Raw genomic sequence first — 20591 nt, 5'->3', positions numbered from 1 at the left:
GAAGCTTTGGGAGAAAGGGAGCTCCCTGGCACTGGGGGTATGTAGGGTGAGCCACATGGGTGAAGGATGCTAGAGAATGGATTTTGGGTCTGCAAAGATGCTCAGAAGTACTATTTCAGAACACAGACATTCCCTAAAGAGTCATTGAATGACTGAGCTAATGATAATATCATTTAATATTTAGTAAATGCTACTTGCTTTACACATATAATCTCACATATTACTCAAGGTCATATAATAATACTATCCTCTCCTTTTCCAGCAGGCAACTGAAGTCTTTAGTTAAGAGAGTTGGTTAGGTAATACACCCAGTAAGCAATGGCACTGGGACTCCACCCCTGTCCTCTGGCACTTGATTTTGTCTTCCAGACTCACCCTTATTTTAAAATAACATTTTCGAGATCTGGGACTTCTGGTCAAGATGACATCGTAGGCAGACATGGCTCCCCTCTTCGCACAACCACATCAAAATTAAAACTAAAATATAGAACAACCATTACTCAGAACCATCAGAAATTGAGTTTACTGGAGGTGTGACAACTACGGAATCAAAGAAACCATATCCATCCAGACTGATAGGAGGGGCGCAGATGTGGAATGGGCTGGTGGATAAAAATTCAGGAGGTATATCTCAGGAGTGTGGATTCCCAACCCCACACCAGAGCCCCCAGCCCAGGGTTCCAGTTCCTATGACTTCTGACTGCAAAAACCAGCAGGGATTTAGTCAGTGGAAGAAACTGCAGGAGCCCCAGCAGTTCCTCTTAAAGTACCCACACACGGACTCACCTTCTCAGACTCATTCCCTCTCAGCTCCAGCACCGGGGTAGCAGCTTGAAAGGCCCCAGCGGTATACAGGCAGAAACTGTAGTGTCTGGCATCAAGGTGAGCAGAGGCCATTGTCCCTCTTCTAACCCTTTCCCCCACAGAGCTGGCAAGCTGGTGCCATATCATACTGTTTAACCCACCTCGGAGATCCTCAAAGATTCCACCCCATCCAACTTACAGGCCTACCCAAGTTGCTTTTCCATATGAATGATTGGTTTTGGCTCATGCTTCACAACTTTCTTAATCCTATCAAACAAGCAACAGCTGGCCCCAGTGAGTCCCAGGCCAGGCACTAGCAGCAGCCAGCCTAGATTCTCAGCTTGGCTTTGCCAGGGAATCTCCAAGACTAGCACAAGTAGCAGCCATTCTATCATTGCTTTATAGTTCATGCAGGGTGGCACTGGACAAAACACAGGTGGGGGCTGACATTGGCCTGCACCATCTGAAAAAATCCCAGGGCCAGCATACCCAGTAGACAGCTACAGATCATGTAGGAGCACCACCACTCTGACCCTGCATAGCTGACCTTCCCTGTAGGTCAGAGGTTGGTGGTAAGTGGTCATAGCCAATCCTTGAAGCTGACTGGTCTGGGTAAATCCCCCTTCAAAGCAACCAAGGCTCAACTGTAAGAGGAGGGTGTACTCAGCCCACACATAGGGTGCACCTTGATAGAGAAGGCTGTGTCACTGGACCCTATAGGACACCTACTATATTAGGTCACACTCCCAAGACGGAGTCAAAGAAGCTCTACATAATACATAGAAACAAACACAGGGTGGCTGCCAAAATGAGGAGACAAACATAGCCCAAATGAAAGAACAGATCAGAACGCCAGAAAAAGAGCTAAACAAAAGGGAGATAAGCAATCTATCAAATGCAGAGTTCAGAACATTGGTTATAAGGATGCTCAAGGAACTTAGTGAGGACCTCAACAACATAAAAAAGATCCAGTCATGACAACTGTAATAGAAAAACAATAAATAAAAGAGAAAGATCTAGTCAGAAATGAAGGATCTATTTGAAATATATAATTAAAATAAAGAACAATTTACAAGGGAACAACAGTAGAGTGGGTAAATCTGAGAATCAATTCAATGATTTGGAACATAAGGAAGCAAGAAAAAAAACCAAACTGATCAGAACAACAAGAAGAAACAAGAATTTTAAAAAAGGAGGAGAGAATAAGAAGACTCTGGGACAACTTCAAGAGGTCCAACATTGGAATCATAGGGATGCCAGAAAGAGAAGAGGAAGAGCAAGAAATTGGAAATCTATTTGAAAAAATAATGAAAGAAAACTTCCCTAATTTGGTGAAGGAAATACACATGCAAGTCCAGGAACCACAGAGAGTCCTAAAAAAGTTGGACTCAAAGAGGACCACTCCAAGACACATCATAATCAAAATGCCAAAGGCTAAAGATAAAGAGAGAATCTTAAAAGCAACAAGAGAAAAGAAGTTAGCTACCTAGAGGGGAATTCCCATAAGACTGTCAGCTGACTTCTCAAAAGAAACTTTGCAGGCTAGAACAAACTGGCAAGAAGTATTCAAAGTGATGAAAAGCAGCGACCTACAGCCAAGATTGCTCAACCCAGCAAAGCTATCATTTAGAATCAAAGGGCAGATAAAGAGCTTCCTAGACAAGAAAAAACTAAAGGAGTTCATCATCACCAAGCCCTTATTAAATGAAATGTTAAAGGGACTTATTTAAGAAAAAGAAGACCAAAACTATGAACAATAAAATGGTAAAAAATACATATCTATTAACAACTGAATCTAAAAAACAAACTAAGCACACAAGGAGAACAGAGACAGAATCATGGATAAGGAGAACATTTTGATGGTTGCCAGGTGGGAGAGGTGTGTGGGGGAATGGGTGACGAGGTGAGGGGATTAAGAAGTACAACTAGGTAGTGTCAGAAGAGCCATGGGGATGTAAAGCACAGTATAGGAAATGGAGTAGCCAAAGAACATATACACATGACCCATGGACATGAACAATGGTGGGGGGATTGCCTGAGGGAGTGGGGGGTGCTGGGTGGAGGGGAGCAAAGGGGGAAAAATCAGGACAACTGTAATAGCATAATCAATAAAATATAATCAAAAAGCAAAATAACATTTTTCTAACTTTAAAAATAATTCATGTTCATTGGAGGAAAGTTAGGAAATGGAGAAACACAACTAAGAAAGCAAAAATCATCAGTACTTTCACTACACTAAATACTCACGAATAAAATAAATGTAAAATGTGACTTTCAAATAAATTGGAATCAAACTGTATACATTTTTTGTGGCTAAGAAATAAAATGGAATCAAACTATGTATTTTTGTATACTTATCAATATACCATAAAGTTTTTCACATATGCTTAGATATTCTTCCAACACAAGATTTTCATCACTAAAATGCCCCTTGAAATTTCTTTAAAAATTTCCAATTTTTATTACTTGAATAACACATTTAGAACACATTGTGCAGAATGAAACATAAGTAAGCTTCAAACTATTCATCACTCTTTTACAATTCTTGTCAGGTTTTGGTTCATATTTGTCAGGGTGGATCTATCGCTGTCTCTATTTCTATCTTTCTTTTTCTCTAGTCTCTATGTACAGTCGACTCTTGAACGACATGGTTTGAACTGCACAGTACCACTTATACATGGATTATGATTACTATTATTTCAAATATTTTATTTATTTTTAGAGAGAGGGAAAGGGAGGGAGAAAGACACGGTGAAAAACATCGACTGGTTGCCTCTTGTTTGTGCCCCTACCTGGGACCTAAACTGCAGCCCAGACATTTGCCCTCATGGGGAATCAAATCCGTGACCTTTAGTTTTGTGGGATGATGCCCAACCAACTGAGCCCCAACAGTCAGGGCTATACATGGATTTTTGATAATAAATATGTAAATATATTTTTTCTTCCTTATGATTTTCTTAATAACATTTTATTTTTTCTAGCTTACTTTATGTATAAATACAGTCTATATTACATAGAACATACAAAATATGTGTTGATCGACTGTTTATATTGTTGGTAAGACTTCCAGTCAACAGTAGGCTATTAGTAGTTAAATATTGGGGAAGTCAAAATTATAATAAATTTTTGAATGAAATTTTGACCGTATATATATATATATATATATATATATATATATATATATATATATGTAACTTATAGCCCTGGCTGGTTTGGCTCAGTGGATTGAGCGTCGGCCTGCGAGCTAAGTGTCGCTGGTTCGATCTTCCAGTCAGGGCACATCAGAGAAGGAAAACTCTGACTCCAAAAAACCTCCGCTGCCTTGCGGCATACCTCTTCAGGGGAAAGGCTAAGGGAGTAAACCCCGACAGAAAATCCGGAGCCGGAGTCCCTAAGGCGGTTTGACGTTGTAGTCAACACCGGCAACTCCTGCGGCGCACCTGAAGCCAAGCTGTATTGACTCCGTCTTTCCCTTGGACCCTTCAGCTGCGAAGAGAGGGGGGGTCTGCTGCATGGGCAACAGCAGACCCTCCATATCACCCTGCCCAGGCTCTGTAGCTTCAGCTTCACTGGAGAGGACACTCCAGCGTCCTCTCCAAGATGTCAATTCAACACGGGAGGAGACAGATACCGTGTCACTCCCGAGTCGGACTGCACAGCCATTCTCGGCGGTGCAGATAGACTCTTAAGAAGCTACACCATCGTCTCTCGAGACGGACGGCTGCCGCCACCGACGACGACGACGATATATACTCACATATATATAATCTCCAATGAAGGACTTGTTTCCAGAATGTATAAAGAACTCTTATAATCAGTAAGAAAAAGACAATTCAGTAATAGAGTGGGCAAATATTTAAACAGACAGTTTATAAAAGAAGGTATATGAATAGCAAATAAGACAATGAAAAAGTTCTTAAAATCATTAGTCTTCAGGGAAGTACAAATTAAAATCACGATGGGCTACCATTACACACTTACTAGACTGGTTAAAGCAAAAAAAGGCTTACCATAGCGAGTCCTGGTGAGGATATGGAGCAACTGGAATGCAAATACATTGCAATGGAAATGTAACAAGGACAACCACTTCGGAAAAAAAGTTGCAGGGTTACTTATAAAATTAAAAGAAATATGTGTATACAAAGATTTCTTTATTAATGTTTATAGCAGCTTTATTTGTAATATCTCATAACTGGAAACAACTCAAAGGTCCATAGGTAAATGGATAAGTTGAGTTACAGTAATTTGGTACAATCTTATTCAATAAACACCAATATCAATTTACTGATACATACAACATGAATTAATCTCAAAAGCATTATGTTAAGCCAAAGAAGCCAAATACAAAGGTGTATACACTGAATGACTCCATTTACATGAAGCTTAAGAAAGGCAAAACTAAATTGTTTTAAAAAGTGAGAAAAAAGTTTTAAAACTCTCTGAAAAACCTTATTTCTCTCTCTCTCTTTTATCTGAGCACATGTAGCTGAGTTTGGGTAAGTTTCCGGTGCTTGTGATGCTGCTTTGCTTGTCTCAAATAGACTGTCCAGAAGAGAGGAGTGTGCTAATGGCTAGATCAAAAGAGAGAGACTGCCCTCTAGGGGTTATTTTGGGGATTTGCTGGTGGCTTTTTTTTTTTTTTTTTTAATTGTCAAAATTAGTAGGTTGGGAACCCTGGATGCTATGTGGCATGCAATGTGTGACTGTCCTGGAAAACGAAGTATTGATATACCTCCCAAACAAAATTCAAATGTTCTGCTAGACGATTATGTATGTGAGAAACCCACTTATAATTCGCTGAGCCCAGAATCTAAGACTGTTTTGCAAGTATTTGTTGCACATTGAATTTTCCTGAAGAGAAACTGTAAATCACAGGGTGATTATACTTTGCTCTGGTTGGAAGTTTTCCCAAAATGTTCACCATTTTGGAAAGTCAGGACACAAACAGCAAACACCTTTGTTAATATTTGAGGTGCGCACATAGCACATCATTTTAAGCCTGCATTTGTAAGCTGTTACACTCATGCTGTGTATAGGTATGAGATCTGACTATTTCATTAAGTCTTTAAGTGTACTTACATGTCAAAACACATATTATTATAAAAGTTTATTTTCTTTATATTATAGTTAGCTTTTTTTCCCCTTGAAATTATGTGAATAGATAGGTTACAATATTTATGAATTTTATTTTAGGACCAAAAGGGGGGGCATTAAAATGTTTATTATAAAAAGAAAGCACTGGGTCAAAACAGGACCCAGTGAATGTCAAGCTTTCACCAACAGATTAGTGGGACCTCATGAAGAGGTCCCTTTTTCAGAATTCCACCAAGAAGGCCCATGTTTTATTGATGTTTATTTTCCTCTAAGCATAGGGGCTCAGGGTTTCATGAAGTGAGGCGCAGACATATTCCTTCCTATGGAAGTTCATGGCAAGGATACGTGGAAAAGTGAATACATGGGACGCTGTGCTTGTCCCTTGCATTTATAGTCTTCTAGCCTGGAAACAGCTTTGGCTGAATTGACAGGTATACACCCTCCAGAACCCTCTCCCCCTATGCCCCAGGCATAGTTGGTTGAAAAAGAGGTAGGCACTTCCCCAAACCAAGCTAATCCCATAGGTCGGCCAGCGACCTACACACAAGATGGCCTGGTACAAAATGTTGAACTGGATCAATCAGATTCTTTGTTACGAGGATTTGAATTGGGAAATACACAGAATAAAGTAGTTCATAACTGGAGTTGAAACCGAAAAGTTGCTTTAGTAAAAGTCAAGGTTGGAGACTGGGGTGAGGAGTGGTAGGAGGGGTGTAATAAAGTGTAAAGAAGCAGAAGCTTTGAGTAAATAGAAGTAATCAGAGGTAAGGCAGACAGTCCTCTACTTTAACGCATGAAGTATTAAATGTTTAAATCCAAACATCAAAGTGCTGTGGGGTCTACCACACTGTCTGCCTCGCAAATCTCATCCCGGGTCTCTCTTCCCTCGCGCACCAGGGTTAGCCACATGCCACTCTTTTGATCTCTGAAACAAGCCACCCTCCTCTCAAAAAGCCTATGCATATGCTGCCTGGAATATTCTGCAAACTCCCTCTCAATTCTTTGAAAACATGAGCTATCATCCTACAAATCCCAGGCCAAATGTCACCTCCTCGGAGAGGGTTATCCTGATAGCTCGTGGAGATCTACCTCTCTCATAATCCTCCCACCCTTGTTCTCAATTACTCGACTTTTCATAGCCCTTCCGTATTACGAAATTATTTCTTGTTTAACGCTCTTTCCTCCACAGTTTGTAGACTCCATAGTGGCAAAGCTCATGTTTGTTTTATTTAACATTGTATAACTGGAGAAAAACATGATGCCTAGCAAATAATAGGTGATCAACAAATATTTGTATATGATTAAATAAACAAATGCATATTTTTTTTTACTATGGTTCAATGTATCTAAGACACGGTAAAAAAAATCTTTAGCTTCACAATACTCATGTGTCACTTGAGAAGAGGGATACGTTCTGAGGAATGTGTTGTTAAATGGTTTCGTCACTGTGCAAGCATCGTACAGTGCAGTTATGGTTAGAACATATGGGATATTAAACTCTTTAAGTAACTGGCCAATTGTTTCCAAGTGGTTGTACTATTTCACATTCCCACCAGCAGTGTATGAGAATTCCAGTTGCCAATACTTGTTCCTCATCAACAATTGTTATGGTCAATAGTTTTTGTTTGTTTGTTTTTAATATTTTATATATTCATTTTTAGAGAGGAGAAGGGTGAGGGGAGAAAGAGAGGAAGAGAAACATCAATGTGTGGTTGCCTCTTGTACACCCTCCACTGGGGACCTGGCCTGCAAGCTGGGCATGTGTCATGACTGGGAATCGAACCGGTGGCCCTTTGGTTTGCAGGTTGGCACTCAATCCACTGAGTCACACCAGCCAGGGCAATTGTTTTAACTTAGACATCTTAATATGATCACAGTATTTTACTACAATTTTAACTTGCATTTCTCTAATATTTATACATTTTAATGTTTTTATTTGCCACATACATAGCTTTTTTTGTCAAGTATCAGTTCAACTCATTTGCTTATGTTATTACTGGGTTGTTTGTTTATTTTATTGACTTTTGAGAGTTTCTGACATATTTTGAAGAAAAAAAATCCTGCATAAGACATGTAATTTTCAAATATTTTCTTTTCTAGGCTTTTTAAACTGATTTAGCTTTTTCATTTTTTCTGGTCTCAATTCTTAAGGCACTTAATGCTCATAGCTTTACCTCTTTTTTCTTTTACCTCTTTTTTTTTTTTAAAGTTTGAGATGTCTGTGTTATTTTATTGTTTAAAAATATTTTATTTACGTATTCGTTTTTTAGAGAGATGGAGAGGAAGGAGAAAGAGAAGGAGAGAAACATCGATGTGAGAGAGAAACATTGATTGCCTCTCATACCCACCCCGATCAGGGATGGAATCACAACCCAGGCATGTGCCCTGACTTGGAATTGAACCTGTGACCTTTCACTTTGACAGGGGACACCCAACCGAGTCATACTGGTCAGGGCTTATTTTTTATTTTTTTATTCTCACTGGAGGACATTCTTTTCATTGCTTTTACAGAGAGAGGAAGGGAGAGAGAGAAACATTGATTTGAGAGAGAAGCATCAATTGGCTGCCTCCCACAACCCAGGCATGTGCCCCAACCAGGAACTGAACCCAAACCCCTCATCCATAAGATGATGCTCTAACCAACTGAGTCACACTGGTCCTGGGCCAAAGGTGTTTATTGATAGAACTCAGAAATTGTGTGGTGGGGGTGGGGTGGGGTTGGGGAGATATCAGACTCAGAACAGCTTCATCTGCATTTTTATGGCTTTAGGCTTCGGAGAAATTATAGTGACCATGGCCTTGGTCTTCTTGGCTGGAACTTGGGCTTCACACAGCATAGTTTACCATTTGTGCAGTAAACATACGTCTTTTCCTTCCTGGAGCATGTGCGGCGGCATTTGCCATGAAGATTCCAGCACTTTCGGGTGCCACCTGAAACAAAAAATACAGAAGAATGGAGACAATGTCAGTCCTAAGAAGAGGTAGAGTCTGGATTTGAAAGGTCTATAAAAGGATTAAAACAGGTGTGATGCAGGATCCTCAGCTTCCCTGGCCTTTGACCCTGGCCTCCTTTCTCTTTTTTTCTTCCCCTCGCTTTAAAAAGAATTGTGGTAAAATACAAATAATATATAATTTACCAGTTTAAACATTTTAAAGTGTACAGTTCAGGGGCATTAAGTAGATTGACAATGTTGTACAACCATCATCACCATCTAGTTCCAGAACTTAAAAAATCATCCCAAACAGAAACCCTGCACCCCTGTATTCTCATTTCCTACTCTCCCCAGATCTGGGCAACCACCAATTTGCCCTCCTTTCTATAGATTTGCCTACTCTGGACCATTTTATGCCAATGGAACAATATAATAAAATATGTGACCTTTTGTGTCTTCTTTCACTTAGCATAAGATTTTTAAGGTTCATATTATTTTTTAAAAGATTTTATTTATTTATTTTTAGAGAGAGGGGAGGGGAAGGAGAAAGAGAGGAGAGAAACATAAATGTCTGAGAAACATATTGATCAGTTGCCTCTTGTACACGCCCCAACTGGGGACAGGGGCCCCAAACCAGACATGTGCCCTGAGAATCGAACCATTGAACTGGCAACCTTTTGCTTTGCGGGATGATGCCCAGCCAACTGAGCTACACTGTTCAGGACCATATTGTTTCTTTAAAAATTTTTTTAAAATTAAAATTCCATCACTCTGTTCATGATTTTATTTTTGTTTTGTTTTTGCCAAGGTCTCTCATCAAGAAGGTGGCTGTACTCAGGATTTTTTTTCCCACCGCGGTAAAATACACTTAACATAAAATTTACCATCTTAACTATTTTTAACTGTACTGTTTAGTGGTGTTAAATACATTCACATCATTTTGCATCCACTACCACCACCCACCTCCATAACTTTTTTCATTTTTTAAAACTGAAACTCTATACCCATTAAACAATAATTCCCCATTCTCCCTTCCCCCAGCCGCAGGTTACAACCCACCCATATTGTTTTTGATATCTTTCCTGTCCCAGAATCTTGACTAACCGACAAACGATGAGGTTTGCAAACAAAGCTTTCAAAAGAACTGTTTCGATAATTTTGGGGGTGGGGTTGCACCAATGGCATCAATCAAGAGGTACAAAAATCTGGAACAGTTCCCAACTATTCCACCCACAAGTTTTGCAGCAGTTAAAGATGAAATCTGCTACTTGAGCCAAACATTATCCATCTTCCTTTATTTTATAAAAACTCCAAGCCTGCACAGACTCAGGGTTTCAGGTGCTCCCTGGTGTCCATTAGCCGAATAAAGATGGTAACCTCTGTTTGTCTCAGTTACACTATTTTCTTTAGACAGTTTCGTGCCACGGCCATTTTTTACTTCAATAATTTATCATTTACTCTTTGTTGTTTCCTTCTTTCTGCTAAAGATTTAGACCAGGTTTATTTTGTGATCAGGAATAAATTTTCTTTGAGATTATCTTTTGACCAATATGGGGAAACATTTGTGCTCAATGGAAAACTATGTGTCACCTGGAAAACTAGGCTTTCAACTCGGGTGGTTTTGATCCCCAGGGGATGTTTGGCAATGAAATGTCTGGAGACATTTTTGGTTTTCATGGATGACGGAGGGATGCTCTGGCAGTTACTGCGTGGAGGGCAAGGATTCTTTTAAACATCCTGCCATGCACAGGACAGACACAACAAGAATTATCCAGCCCAAATGTCAATAATTGACAGTAGTGTCAATAGTACCTGGTCTAGATAGATTATAACCTTCAAAGTTATCTGACTTTGATTACATGGGAATTATTTTACAACTTTATGAACTGCTGATAAGTGATAGTAATGCAAAATAATTACTACATCTATGCACATATGCTCTGCTATGTAGTGGGTCTCTGGACTCCCACCCTTTCAGCATGGGGGGAAAAGCCAGTTTTTATCTATATATAAATTCATTCCAACATAACTTTATATATATTTGTGCTTTGACCCAGTTATAAAATCTGCCTTGTATTCTCATTATGAATTAGATAAAATATTTAATACATGTTCATTTTTATATAGTTATAAGAGCCAGAAGATTACTTAAAAAAAAATCTTTAAAACCTTCTTTGGAACCTTGAGCAAAGTGAAATCATATGCACTAGATTCTGAAAGAATATACTGAGGGAAATTAGGGTGTTTACCTCAATCAGATGTCTTATGAAGACACAAGGTATTTCTGGACTGACTGAAATGGAGCTTGGTGAAAAATCTGACCCATCCCAGTAAAGAAAACTTAAAAACTTATTCTAAGAAAACACTGGTGGACAATGGGCATGGACTAAGGGGGCGGGGGGACAACTGGAGGGAGGGGGTCTCTGGGTGGAGGGGCACAAAGGGAAAAGAAATTGGGACAACTGTAACAGCATAATCAATAAAGCATTTTTAAAAAAAGAGAAAGAAAGAAAACACTGGTGGCGAAGTTTTAATGGAATCCTGAGGCTAGTTCCAGTATTTGTCCCACCAACACTTTTAGTAACTCTGGACAAACTGTGAAGGTGGCACATGGGTAAGAACCACCATCTCCCTAAATAATAAAATTTTTTTTAAATGAAAAAAGTCAAGGATTTGAATATTTACTTAACTACTGTCTGCCTTTTCTGTGAATGACTAGATGCTCTTTTCTTTTCTTTTTTTTTTTTTTTTTTGCTAGAAAGCAACAGCATTTCCTGTGGCTAAAAAACAATTATTGTTTGTCTTTCCTAATTCTACAAAAAGCCAAACTAAAGTGACAGAATGTAGATTAGTGGTTGGTTGCTGGTGGCTGGGGAGGTGACTGATTGGAAAGGGGTACAAGATACCTTTTTGGGGATGATGGAAATGTATTATACTGATTGTGGTGGTGGTTATATGAATGCATACATTTGTTGAAGCTCATATTATAAACTTAAAATGTGGGCATTTATTTGATATAAACTTTAACTCAGTAAAACTGGTCAAAAAAAGAAATAATAAGAGAAAAATCAATAGAAAGGGACAAATATTGAAGATAGACAAAGGAGATTCAACACAGACATGAGAAGATACCCTGAGGGGGGAAAACAGAGCAAGTTATCAGAAAAATACTCAAACTGTAATTTTAGAAGAAGTACTTTGAATAAAAGATGACTTAAAAATGCCAGAATGCACAGCATATCTGTGAGTGTTGGTGTCGACGAAGGAAAATATAGAAAAAGTATGGAATATTTTAAGTACAAATCTTGTAGTCCAATTAGAAAGTATCAATATGAATTCATGAGGCATTTTACATACATTTAAATGTATTAATTTTCCCTCCTAGCTCTGTCTACTGAAAAGATGAAGAAAGGATCAACTTAGTAACATTGAACAAGTCTAGCAACTAAATCATAGTTCTGAAATACCATTTTCCTACTAGAACAAAACATCAGCTTCTTAAAGAAACGGCTTTCAAGATCTGCGGCAGGAATTGTACAAGATGATCCTAGAATAGTTTGTCACACCAGATAACCAGATAAATTATAAAGACAAGGAAGGGATGAAGAGTAACCAGTAAATTTAAAAAATCTTAAGAAATGTCAGATTTTAAAAGTGGGCATGACAAAAATAGGGTACATACGGATGCATCCTTAGCAATGAAACTATGAAGAAATGCAAAGAACTGATTGCTATAAAAATCAAGATATTGCTTAATTTGGGGGAGGAGGAGCATTATGATGAGGGATAGGTTTTTTTTGTTGTTGTTGTTTTGGTGACTATTAACATTCTGTTTATTGACCTTGATGATAGTTACAAGGTTGTGTGCTTTATAACAATTCATTAAAGTGTACATTTGTTTTATGTGATTTTCATAATCTGTAATGATGCATTTTATTTTACAAAAAAAAAGAAAGAAACAAAAAACCCTTACCATTTAACAATAAAATCTCGGTTTTAAATTCAAAAGTGCCAAGATGAATTGTTGGTGAGAGTGAGAGGAAAGGTGGGCTCATACGCCTGGTTTCGGCCTCTTTGGAGGCAACAGAGCCATGATTCACACCTTTTAAAATTGGACCCAGAATTTACCTAGAAATTTTCTTTCTGGGTGGCTATCCCAGAGAAATACTCACATGCATAGACGGAGAATATAGTTGTATTGGAGATAACAACTAGAAACAAGTTAGAGGTAGACATTTTCCTCAGAGAATTTCCAGTCTAGTGGTGGTGGTGGTGGTGGTGGTGGGGAGGAATAGCTGTTAAAGAAAGGGCTTCCCAAATATTTGATTGACTAGAGTTATAATGAGTGTTTACAGGAAGAACTCTGGGTGCTATATATGAGGAGGTATAACGGAAAGGTGACATGTCCCACCTAAGCCTAATATCTGCTGTGTTCTTCGGCTTCACATATATGCCCAGAATTCCCACAATTAACCTAACTTTAATATTTTGAAAATATTAAAATAATACACATTTCATTCCCCTTTAATTATAGTTGCCAAAAGAGCAGAATCGGGCCGTTTCTGGGCATCCAGGAAATGGGAAAGAACAGTTAGAATCATAAAGTCATTGCTCAGCTTAAATGAGATGAGTAGTTTTATTTGGTAGCAAGACCATAATTTTTAAGAACAAAAATTTATCAAGAACAGTCAGGATTTCCAATTTCAAAGAGCTCCTTTATTAGGTGAGCCTGGTAGATTCAGATAAGACTAAAGAAACTCCCATTCAATCTCTGTTACCACCATCACACCCAACAGAAAGTAGAAAGGAAACTCTCTAGGGGAAACTGGGCACTTCAGTCCACTTCCTGCAGCAACAGCAGCAGCTACAGGCCCGAGAGCTCCACTAGAACCTCATACCCCACTTTGGCCAACCAGGCTGATGATGGACCCACCAACAAGCTAGGAACCAAGGCTTTTCACCTCTTCCCCACTATTGGCCTGCTGGTTGACGTAGTACGTAGAGATAACTAATGTGAGAAAAGCAGGGGCAAGAGAGTCTTTTACTACAAACACCCAGATTGAACTGGACAAATTGCCAGCATTTACCCCTTGTCTCTTACAGCATAGCCCAGTAATTGCTAATAGACAGGACACAGCACATCATGGTGCTACCTGGAAGAGGGTTCAAAATAACTGAGGGGCACTGTCCAGTGTGGCTCAGTTGGTTGGAGTGTCATCCTGGACACTGAAGGGTTGCAGGTTCAATTCCTGGTCAGGGCACATGCCTAGGTTGCAGGTTTAATCCTTGGTCAGGGAGCCTACTGGAGGCAACCAATGAAGGTTTCTCTGTTACATCCATCTCTCTCTCTCTCTCTCTCTCTCTCTCTCTCCCCCCTCTTCCTCTCTCTAGAAGCAATGAAAATATCCTCAGGTGAGGTTAAAAAAACAAAAAAAAGAAAGAAAGAAATGACTGAGGGAAGTGGCTGAGCATCTCCCTCTGCCCTCCTGTGGCATAAAATAGATCCAGAAGGTTCCTAAGTTCCCTGTGTTTCTGGTGGAGGTAGGAAAACCAGTGGGAAGCTAAGGACCAGAGGGACTTGTCAAGAATAGACCCCTATGCATAAGACAGTGGGAAGGTGTGTGAACAGCCTAAACCTAAGGGCCAGATGGGAGACTCAGCTGAGAGAAAGGGCTAAATCAGTGGGGCTCTCGACAAGACTGAGATTTTATTAGTCATGGGACCCAGCAGTTGTGCCAGCAGGACACTCACTGACCACATATTGATACAACGAGGGACATTGTCCCAAAAGCTAGTGAAGGTTCAGCACAGGGCCCTATCGCACTTCCTTATGCTCCTGTCCCAGGGCCTTTGCACCTGATATTTCCTCCAGAGTGAATGTTCTTCCCCACAAATCCACATGGCTCACCCCTTATCTTCCCTCAGAAAGAGCCATTCATGAGCACACCTTTGAAATGGCAAATCTATCCTCCCTATTGGCTATCCCCTTCTCCTGTCTATTCTGCTCATTATATTCATCACATGACATTCCATAGGTTTCACTTACTTTAATTTTTTCCTGTCTCCCTCGATAGAATGTAAGCTCCAAGAGGACAGAGATTTTGCTTATGTTGTTTTGTTCTGATGTGTTCACTGCTCTACTTCCTGCACCTGTCACAGTGTCTCAAACATGAAATCCATTCAACCATGTTGAATGAATCAATAAACAAAATTGTGATATGTCAAGTTACTTTCTCTTTAACCCAGCTGCTATCTTGCGAAGGAGAAGGAGAGCATAACAAAGGAAAAATGCTGAAAGACTGAATATTTATTCAAAAGAGACAGAATGAACTTCGTAACCATTTTAAACCAGAACGGAAGACTATTTCACTGCCGAGATTCCGCACAGTTCCTATGCCCCACCCCGGAACGGTCTGCAGCAGGGTGAAGGTTCCTGGGAAAATTCAGATGAATTATACAAAATAGAGAAGCTACATTTTTTTGTATACCAAAATTTCATGTGTTCATTGCTTTCCCCTTAACCTGTTATTGCTGTAGCACTTGGAGAAATGAGGAAATTGGAACTCTGAGCAGCCAAGCTGTTTGCCAGGGGTCACAGAGTTAGGAGATACCGGGGTTTCTAACCCAGGTTCTGGGGCTTTTCTCTCTACCCCAGGAGAGCACAGGCAGATACAAAGGCTGAGGTCAGCTTGTTTAAGGGAATTCACACATTGACACCGCCGAAAGGTTAGACGAAAGCCTGGGGGTGAGCAGAAGCTTCTGGCAGCTGAGCAGGAGGGGCCAGGTCGCTCATGCCGGAGCTGGTGGGACGGGTGAGTCTGATTATGGTCCTTCTCTGCTTAAGCCTCCCCATGGCGCCGTCACCTGGCATTCAAGGCCCCTTGCCGCGTCTCCACCTCACGCCTCTAACCCACACTTCCATTTTGTGCTGAAGGCACCATGATCTCTCCCACATCTAGACCTTTGCATAAGCTGATTTCGGCCTGGGACACCCTTTCTATTTCCACCTCTTTCCCTTCCCCTTCTGACTTCTACACACTTTTCAGGACACCTGGTATCCCTCTGGGAGGACTCCCTGGACCCTCAGGCTGGGCTGGTCCCCGCCCAGTGCACCCCCCCCCCCCCGCCCCCGCCTCCTGGCTGCCCTCCAGCACAGCTGGCGTCACTCTGGGTCGTAAATGTTATTTATCGTCTCCCCCAGGGCCATATCTTTTCTCTCTGTGATCCTGGCTCCCAACACAGGGTCTGGTACAGGGACAGCGATAGTAAATAGGAGCTTTTCTCTCCGGTGAGGGTGGTTGTGACCTTTTTACAGCCTGGGTTTTTCTGTGGACTATTTAGCGAAAGGGTCACTACTATCCTCTCCTCGTTCTGCTTCTCTTGCCCACGGCTCCCATTCTTTCTCAGGGCCCTAGGCCACCCAGGCACGCTCCCTGGGGGAGCAGCGATGGCGTGCTGGCCAGAAGTTCCAGATGTCCTAGTTGGGACCTGAGATCTAGCACCTGCTGCTGGCGAGGATGCCCTCACTATATAGCTCTGAAATGTGACCTGAGGCCTGGCAGCCTGTGTTCCCTATTCTTGGGATTCCGTGACCAAGCCGCAGTCCCCAACCTTGTCCCTTCCCTGAAGAGGTCCAGGTTACCTGGAGTGAGCTGGGACAAGAGCAGCAGTGCAGTCAAAATAACCCAAAGGAGCTTCATGGCTGGAAAGCCGCCCAAGGTGAAGTTGCAAGTTCGAAGAGATGGCAAAGCTAATGCGGGAGAGCTCTGGCCTCTGTGGAGTGCGCTCCTTTTGACCAATTGGAACAGCTGCCACCCACACATGCCCTCGGCGACCCACGGGTACAGCCCCCGCACCCCTGAGCCCACAGTGTGCAGCCAAGCACCCTCAGCTGGCACTCCTCCTTTGTCATTTAGGTCAGCTGGGAGAGGTCGGGCAACAAACAGGATCATCGGTCCAAGACTTGTACACCTCCTTCCACCCAGCTCTAAACGAAGGGACCACAGGGGGGCGCTACGTACACGGACTCCAGAGCGCTGTGGGCTGGGGTGGGGCAGGGGTGGGGTAGGGTGAGGCGGGGTTGGGGTAGGGTGGGGTGGGGTGTGGTGGGGCACAGGTGGGGTGTGGTGGGGCGGGGGCGAGTGTAGACAGAGAAGGTGACATTGAGCTGTGTTTTGAGGAATAAATACCAAAGCACCATGCAGACAATCCAACGTGGTTTCTCAGGCAGAGGACAGTGTATACAACGGCTTATGTTGCTGTTGAAAATGTGAAATGTGACATAACTGGAGCTAAAACTGGAAGGAAAATACCAGTAAGAGCTGAAGGTCCCAGCACCAGCCTGGCTGTGCCCTCTCAGAGGCACCAGCAGCCACAGCGCCCGCCCTGCCGTCTGAGTACCGACAGTGCGCTAGATGGGCCTGACCCCACAGGGTCCTGCCTTCCGGGCACCAGGCTGCGTCCTTTCTCGGAGAGCCAAGAACCAGCTCTTCGGGGTTTCTCTGCTAAACTCTTAGATCTTGAAAATCTCTTCCCCTACCTTTAGTTCCTGCAGCCCGAAAGTGGTAGGTCCATCCTGTAGTGACAAATTTCTGTTTCCTTGGGGGTCCTCTTTCAGTTTTCTAACACTGATGTAACCCCCTCCTTTTTTTTTTTAAATATTAAGTATCCTGTGTGACTTCCACTTCCTGACCAGACCCTACTTGATAGAGGTCAAGGGGATAAAAGAATATTAGGGTTTACGAGACAAAATAACATTGAGAACCATCTCTGTAGGTGCAGATAACATATTGCGGAGGTTGAAGACTGAAAAATAAATGAAAAAGTGAGGTCAGTAAGTGTCAACAACTCTTTCTAAAACCTTTAGGGTGAAGAAGGGACAGTGACTAGGAAGGCACTCATCGCCTGAGGCCTAGACAACCAGCACTATTGGGTTATTTCTTTCCCTGAAGGAGGCTCATTTTTTCAAACATGTGTTAGTTACATCTCAACCAGAAAAGACACTATCAGTACTAAGGAATAAGAACTTTATTCGAAGATTTAGACTCTATTCAATTGGGGAAGAGCTGGGAGAGTAAGGACATATCCAGGTCTGTAGTGGGGTTGCTGAGGTAGCTGACTCAGAAGTCTGAAAGACTGGTGTCTCTTTAAGCTTCTACCTATTTGAGTCCATAGAGGAGTGTTCAGTGGTAGGCCTAAGCCTGGGGTCACTGGTCAGCAGGGCTAGCACTTGGCAAGCAGAGCTGACCAACCCTGAAGGGAAATGGGAGCCCAGAAAGATGGGTAAAGCCCTGAAGCTGCTTTTGCCCCAAGGACATCTGCAAACTTCTTGTTTTGATGGTCTTGAGGTGAGAGGAAGAGAATTTGAAGGCCAGGGAGCACTCAGGGTAAAAGTTCAATCAGAGATTCTGTCCTCACATTAAGCTGGGACTACAGGGGTCTATACATTGAGAGGAAGGGTGAGCCATAAGTAAACCTGCCTTCCTCTACTCACATATTCTTCTTGTTGTTAAGCAGAGCAAGACAGAAAAGTCATTAGGATGCTGTAACTACAAGTTAATTTTTAAGTGTTTTTGTAGCTCAAATACAGTATCAACTGAATTGTAAAACAACAAAGCAAATCAAAAAATCCCAAGACTTCGAATTATGAATTTATTTGAAAATGTTCCCAAACTGGTGATCTTCCAGGCATTTGACAGAAGCAAATGCAAACACTCTCTAAAGGAAGGCAACATTGTCTAGACCTCCAAGAAATCACAAATAAATTCAAGGACAATTAATAGTACATATTCAAAGTTTATGAAACACACAGAGAAACAGGTGCCATCAGCACGAACCATATGAATGATACCTACAAAACTTTAGTTATTAGAACTATCAGATAGTGTGCGAGTGAGAGACGTTTAAGATAACATTTAATCATACTTCCAGAGGGAGTGGAGAGAGAATGGTTTCAAGGTTATTCTGGAGAGTTCGGCAGCCGTCCGTCTCGAGAGACGATGGTGTAGCTTCTTAAGAGTCTATCTGCACGGCCGAGAATGGCTGTGCAGTCCGACTCGGGAGTGACATGGTATCTGTCTCCTCCCGTGTTGAATCGACATCTTGCGATGACGCTGAAGCTACAGAGCCTGGGCAGGGTGATATGGAGGGCCAGCTGTTGCCCATGCAGCAGACCCCCCCCTCTCTTCGCAGCTGAAGGATCCAAGGGAAAGACGGAGTCAATACAGCTTGGGTTCAGGTGCGCCGCAGGAGTTGCCGGTGTTGACTACAACGTCGAACCGCCTTAGGGACTCCGGCTCCGGATTTTCTGTCGGGGTTTACTCCCTTAGCCTTTCCCCTGAAGAGGTATGCCGCAAGGCAGCGGAGGTTTTTTGGAGTCAGAGTTTTCCTTCTCTGATGTACCCTGACTGGAAGATCGAACCAGCGACACTTAGCTCGCAGGCCGACGCTCAATCCACTGAGCTAAACCAGCCAGGGCCATCTGGAGAGTTAATGGCTGAGAATTTTATAGAACTGATGAAGTATATAAACTCAGAGATTCAAGAAGCTCAATAAATCTCAAGCAGAATAAATAAAAAGAAACCAACCTTTAGACATGCCATATGAAAATTGTAGAGTGCGCACACACACACACATGATAAAAATATCTTAAAAGCAGCCAGAGGGGAAAGACAGATAACCTCAAGAATTAACAGTTATGCTGACAGCTGACTTTTTAAAAAATATAACGGAACATAGAAGAGAGTAGAATGATATTTTCAGTATGCTAAAATAAAATATTTGTCCATCTAGAGCTATATAACCAGAACCATCACTTATAAGAACCAGGGTAAAATACAGACATTTCTCAGAAAACAAAAATTGATCAAGATTGGTACCAATATGCCTTCACTAAAAGAAACATTAAAGGATGTACTTTATGCAGAAGGAAAAATAATCCTATGTGAAAGTTCTTAGGTTCAGGAAGAAAGTTAGCAAATACAGTGATATGTATAAGAATACACCTAAACAATATAGAAGCAAACTTTGTGTCCATCAATAGAAAACTGGATAAAGAAAATGTGGTACATACACAAGAGAACATTACCCAGCCACAAAAGGAATGAAATCTTGCCATTTGCCACAATATGGGTGGACCTAGAGGGTATTATGCTAGGTAAAATAAGTCAGACAGAGAAGGACAAACACCAAGTGATTTTCACTTACGTGTAGAATCTAAAAAAACACAACTGAAACAGACTCACGGAGAACAAACTGATGGTTGTTAGAAGGGAAGAGGGTGGGGGGGGGAAGGTAAGAAAGGTGCAATCTTAGACACAATATTGGCAAAGAAAATCAGGAATTATGTAAAAATGTTAACACTTTGTGACTAAATTGAGTTTAATCCAGGAATGCAGGTTAAAAATCAAATACAAAAATTAATAGCATTTTTAGGCATCAGAAGTAAAAAGAATATAATTTAAAAACACACACTATTGAACTTCCAGGTAAAAATGGTGACTAAAATACACACACCTTTAATCATTCACTTCCCAAATCCAACTTTAACTATAGCAACTACAAACTTTTAAAATGATTATGTAGAAGATTTTATCATTTATTTATTTATTCATTATTTTTTATTGAATTTATTGGAGTGATATTGGTTAATAAAATTATACAGATTTCAGGTGTACAATTCTATAACACATCATCTGTATATTGTATTGTGTGTTCACTGCCCCGAGTCAAGTCTCCTTCATCACCATTTATCCCCTCTTT

At 41.2% G+C, this 20591-nt stretch overlaps 1 protein-coding gene across 1 annotated transcript; it reads right to left on the bottom strand.

Annotated features, from left to right (window-relative positions):
• Positions 1-8354: 8354 nt before the first annotated feature.
• On the bottom strand, positions 8355-16531 carry DEFB123 (defensin beta 123). The gene is made up of 2 exons (XM_090285257.1): positions 16474-16531; positions 8355-8829 (listed from the first exon to the last, which is right to left on the bottom strand). The coding sequence occupies exons 1-2, from the start codon at positions 16529-16531 to the stop codon at positions 8681-8683; spliced, it is 207 nt and encodes a 68-aa protein (XP_090141383.1). The 3' UTR covers positions 8355-8680.
• Between the last annotated feature and the right edge of the window lie 4060 nt (positions 16532-20591).

This window comes from Furipterus horrens, unplaced genomic scaffold (assembly GCF_987537825.1).
Source record: "Furipterus horrens unplaced genomic scaffold, mFurHor1.1.pri manual_scaffold_8, whole genome shotgun sequence".
NCBI lineage: Eukaryota > Metazoa > Chordata > Mammalia > Chiroptera > Furipteridae > Furipterus > Furipterus horrens.
Note: the sequence above shows the minus strand (reverse complement) of the source record. Positions and strands in the feature narration are given on the sequence as shown.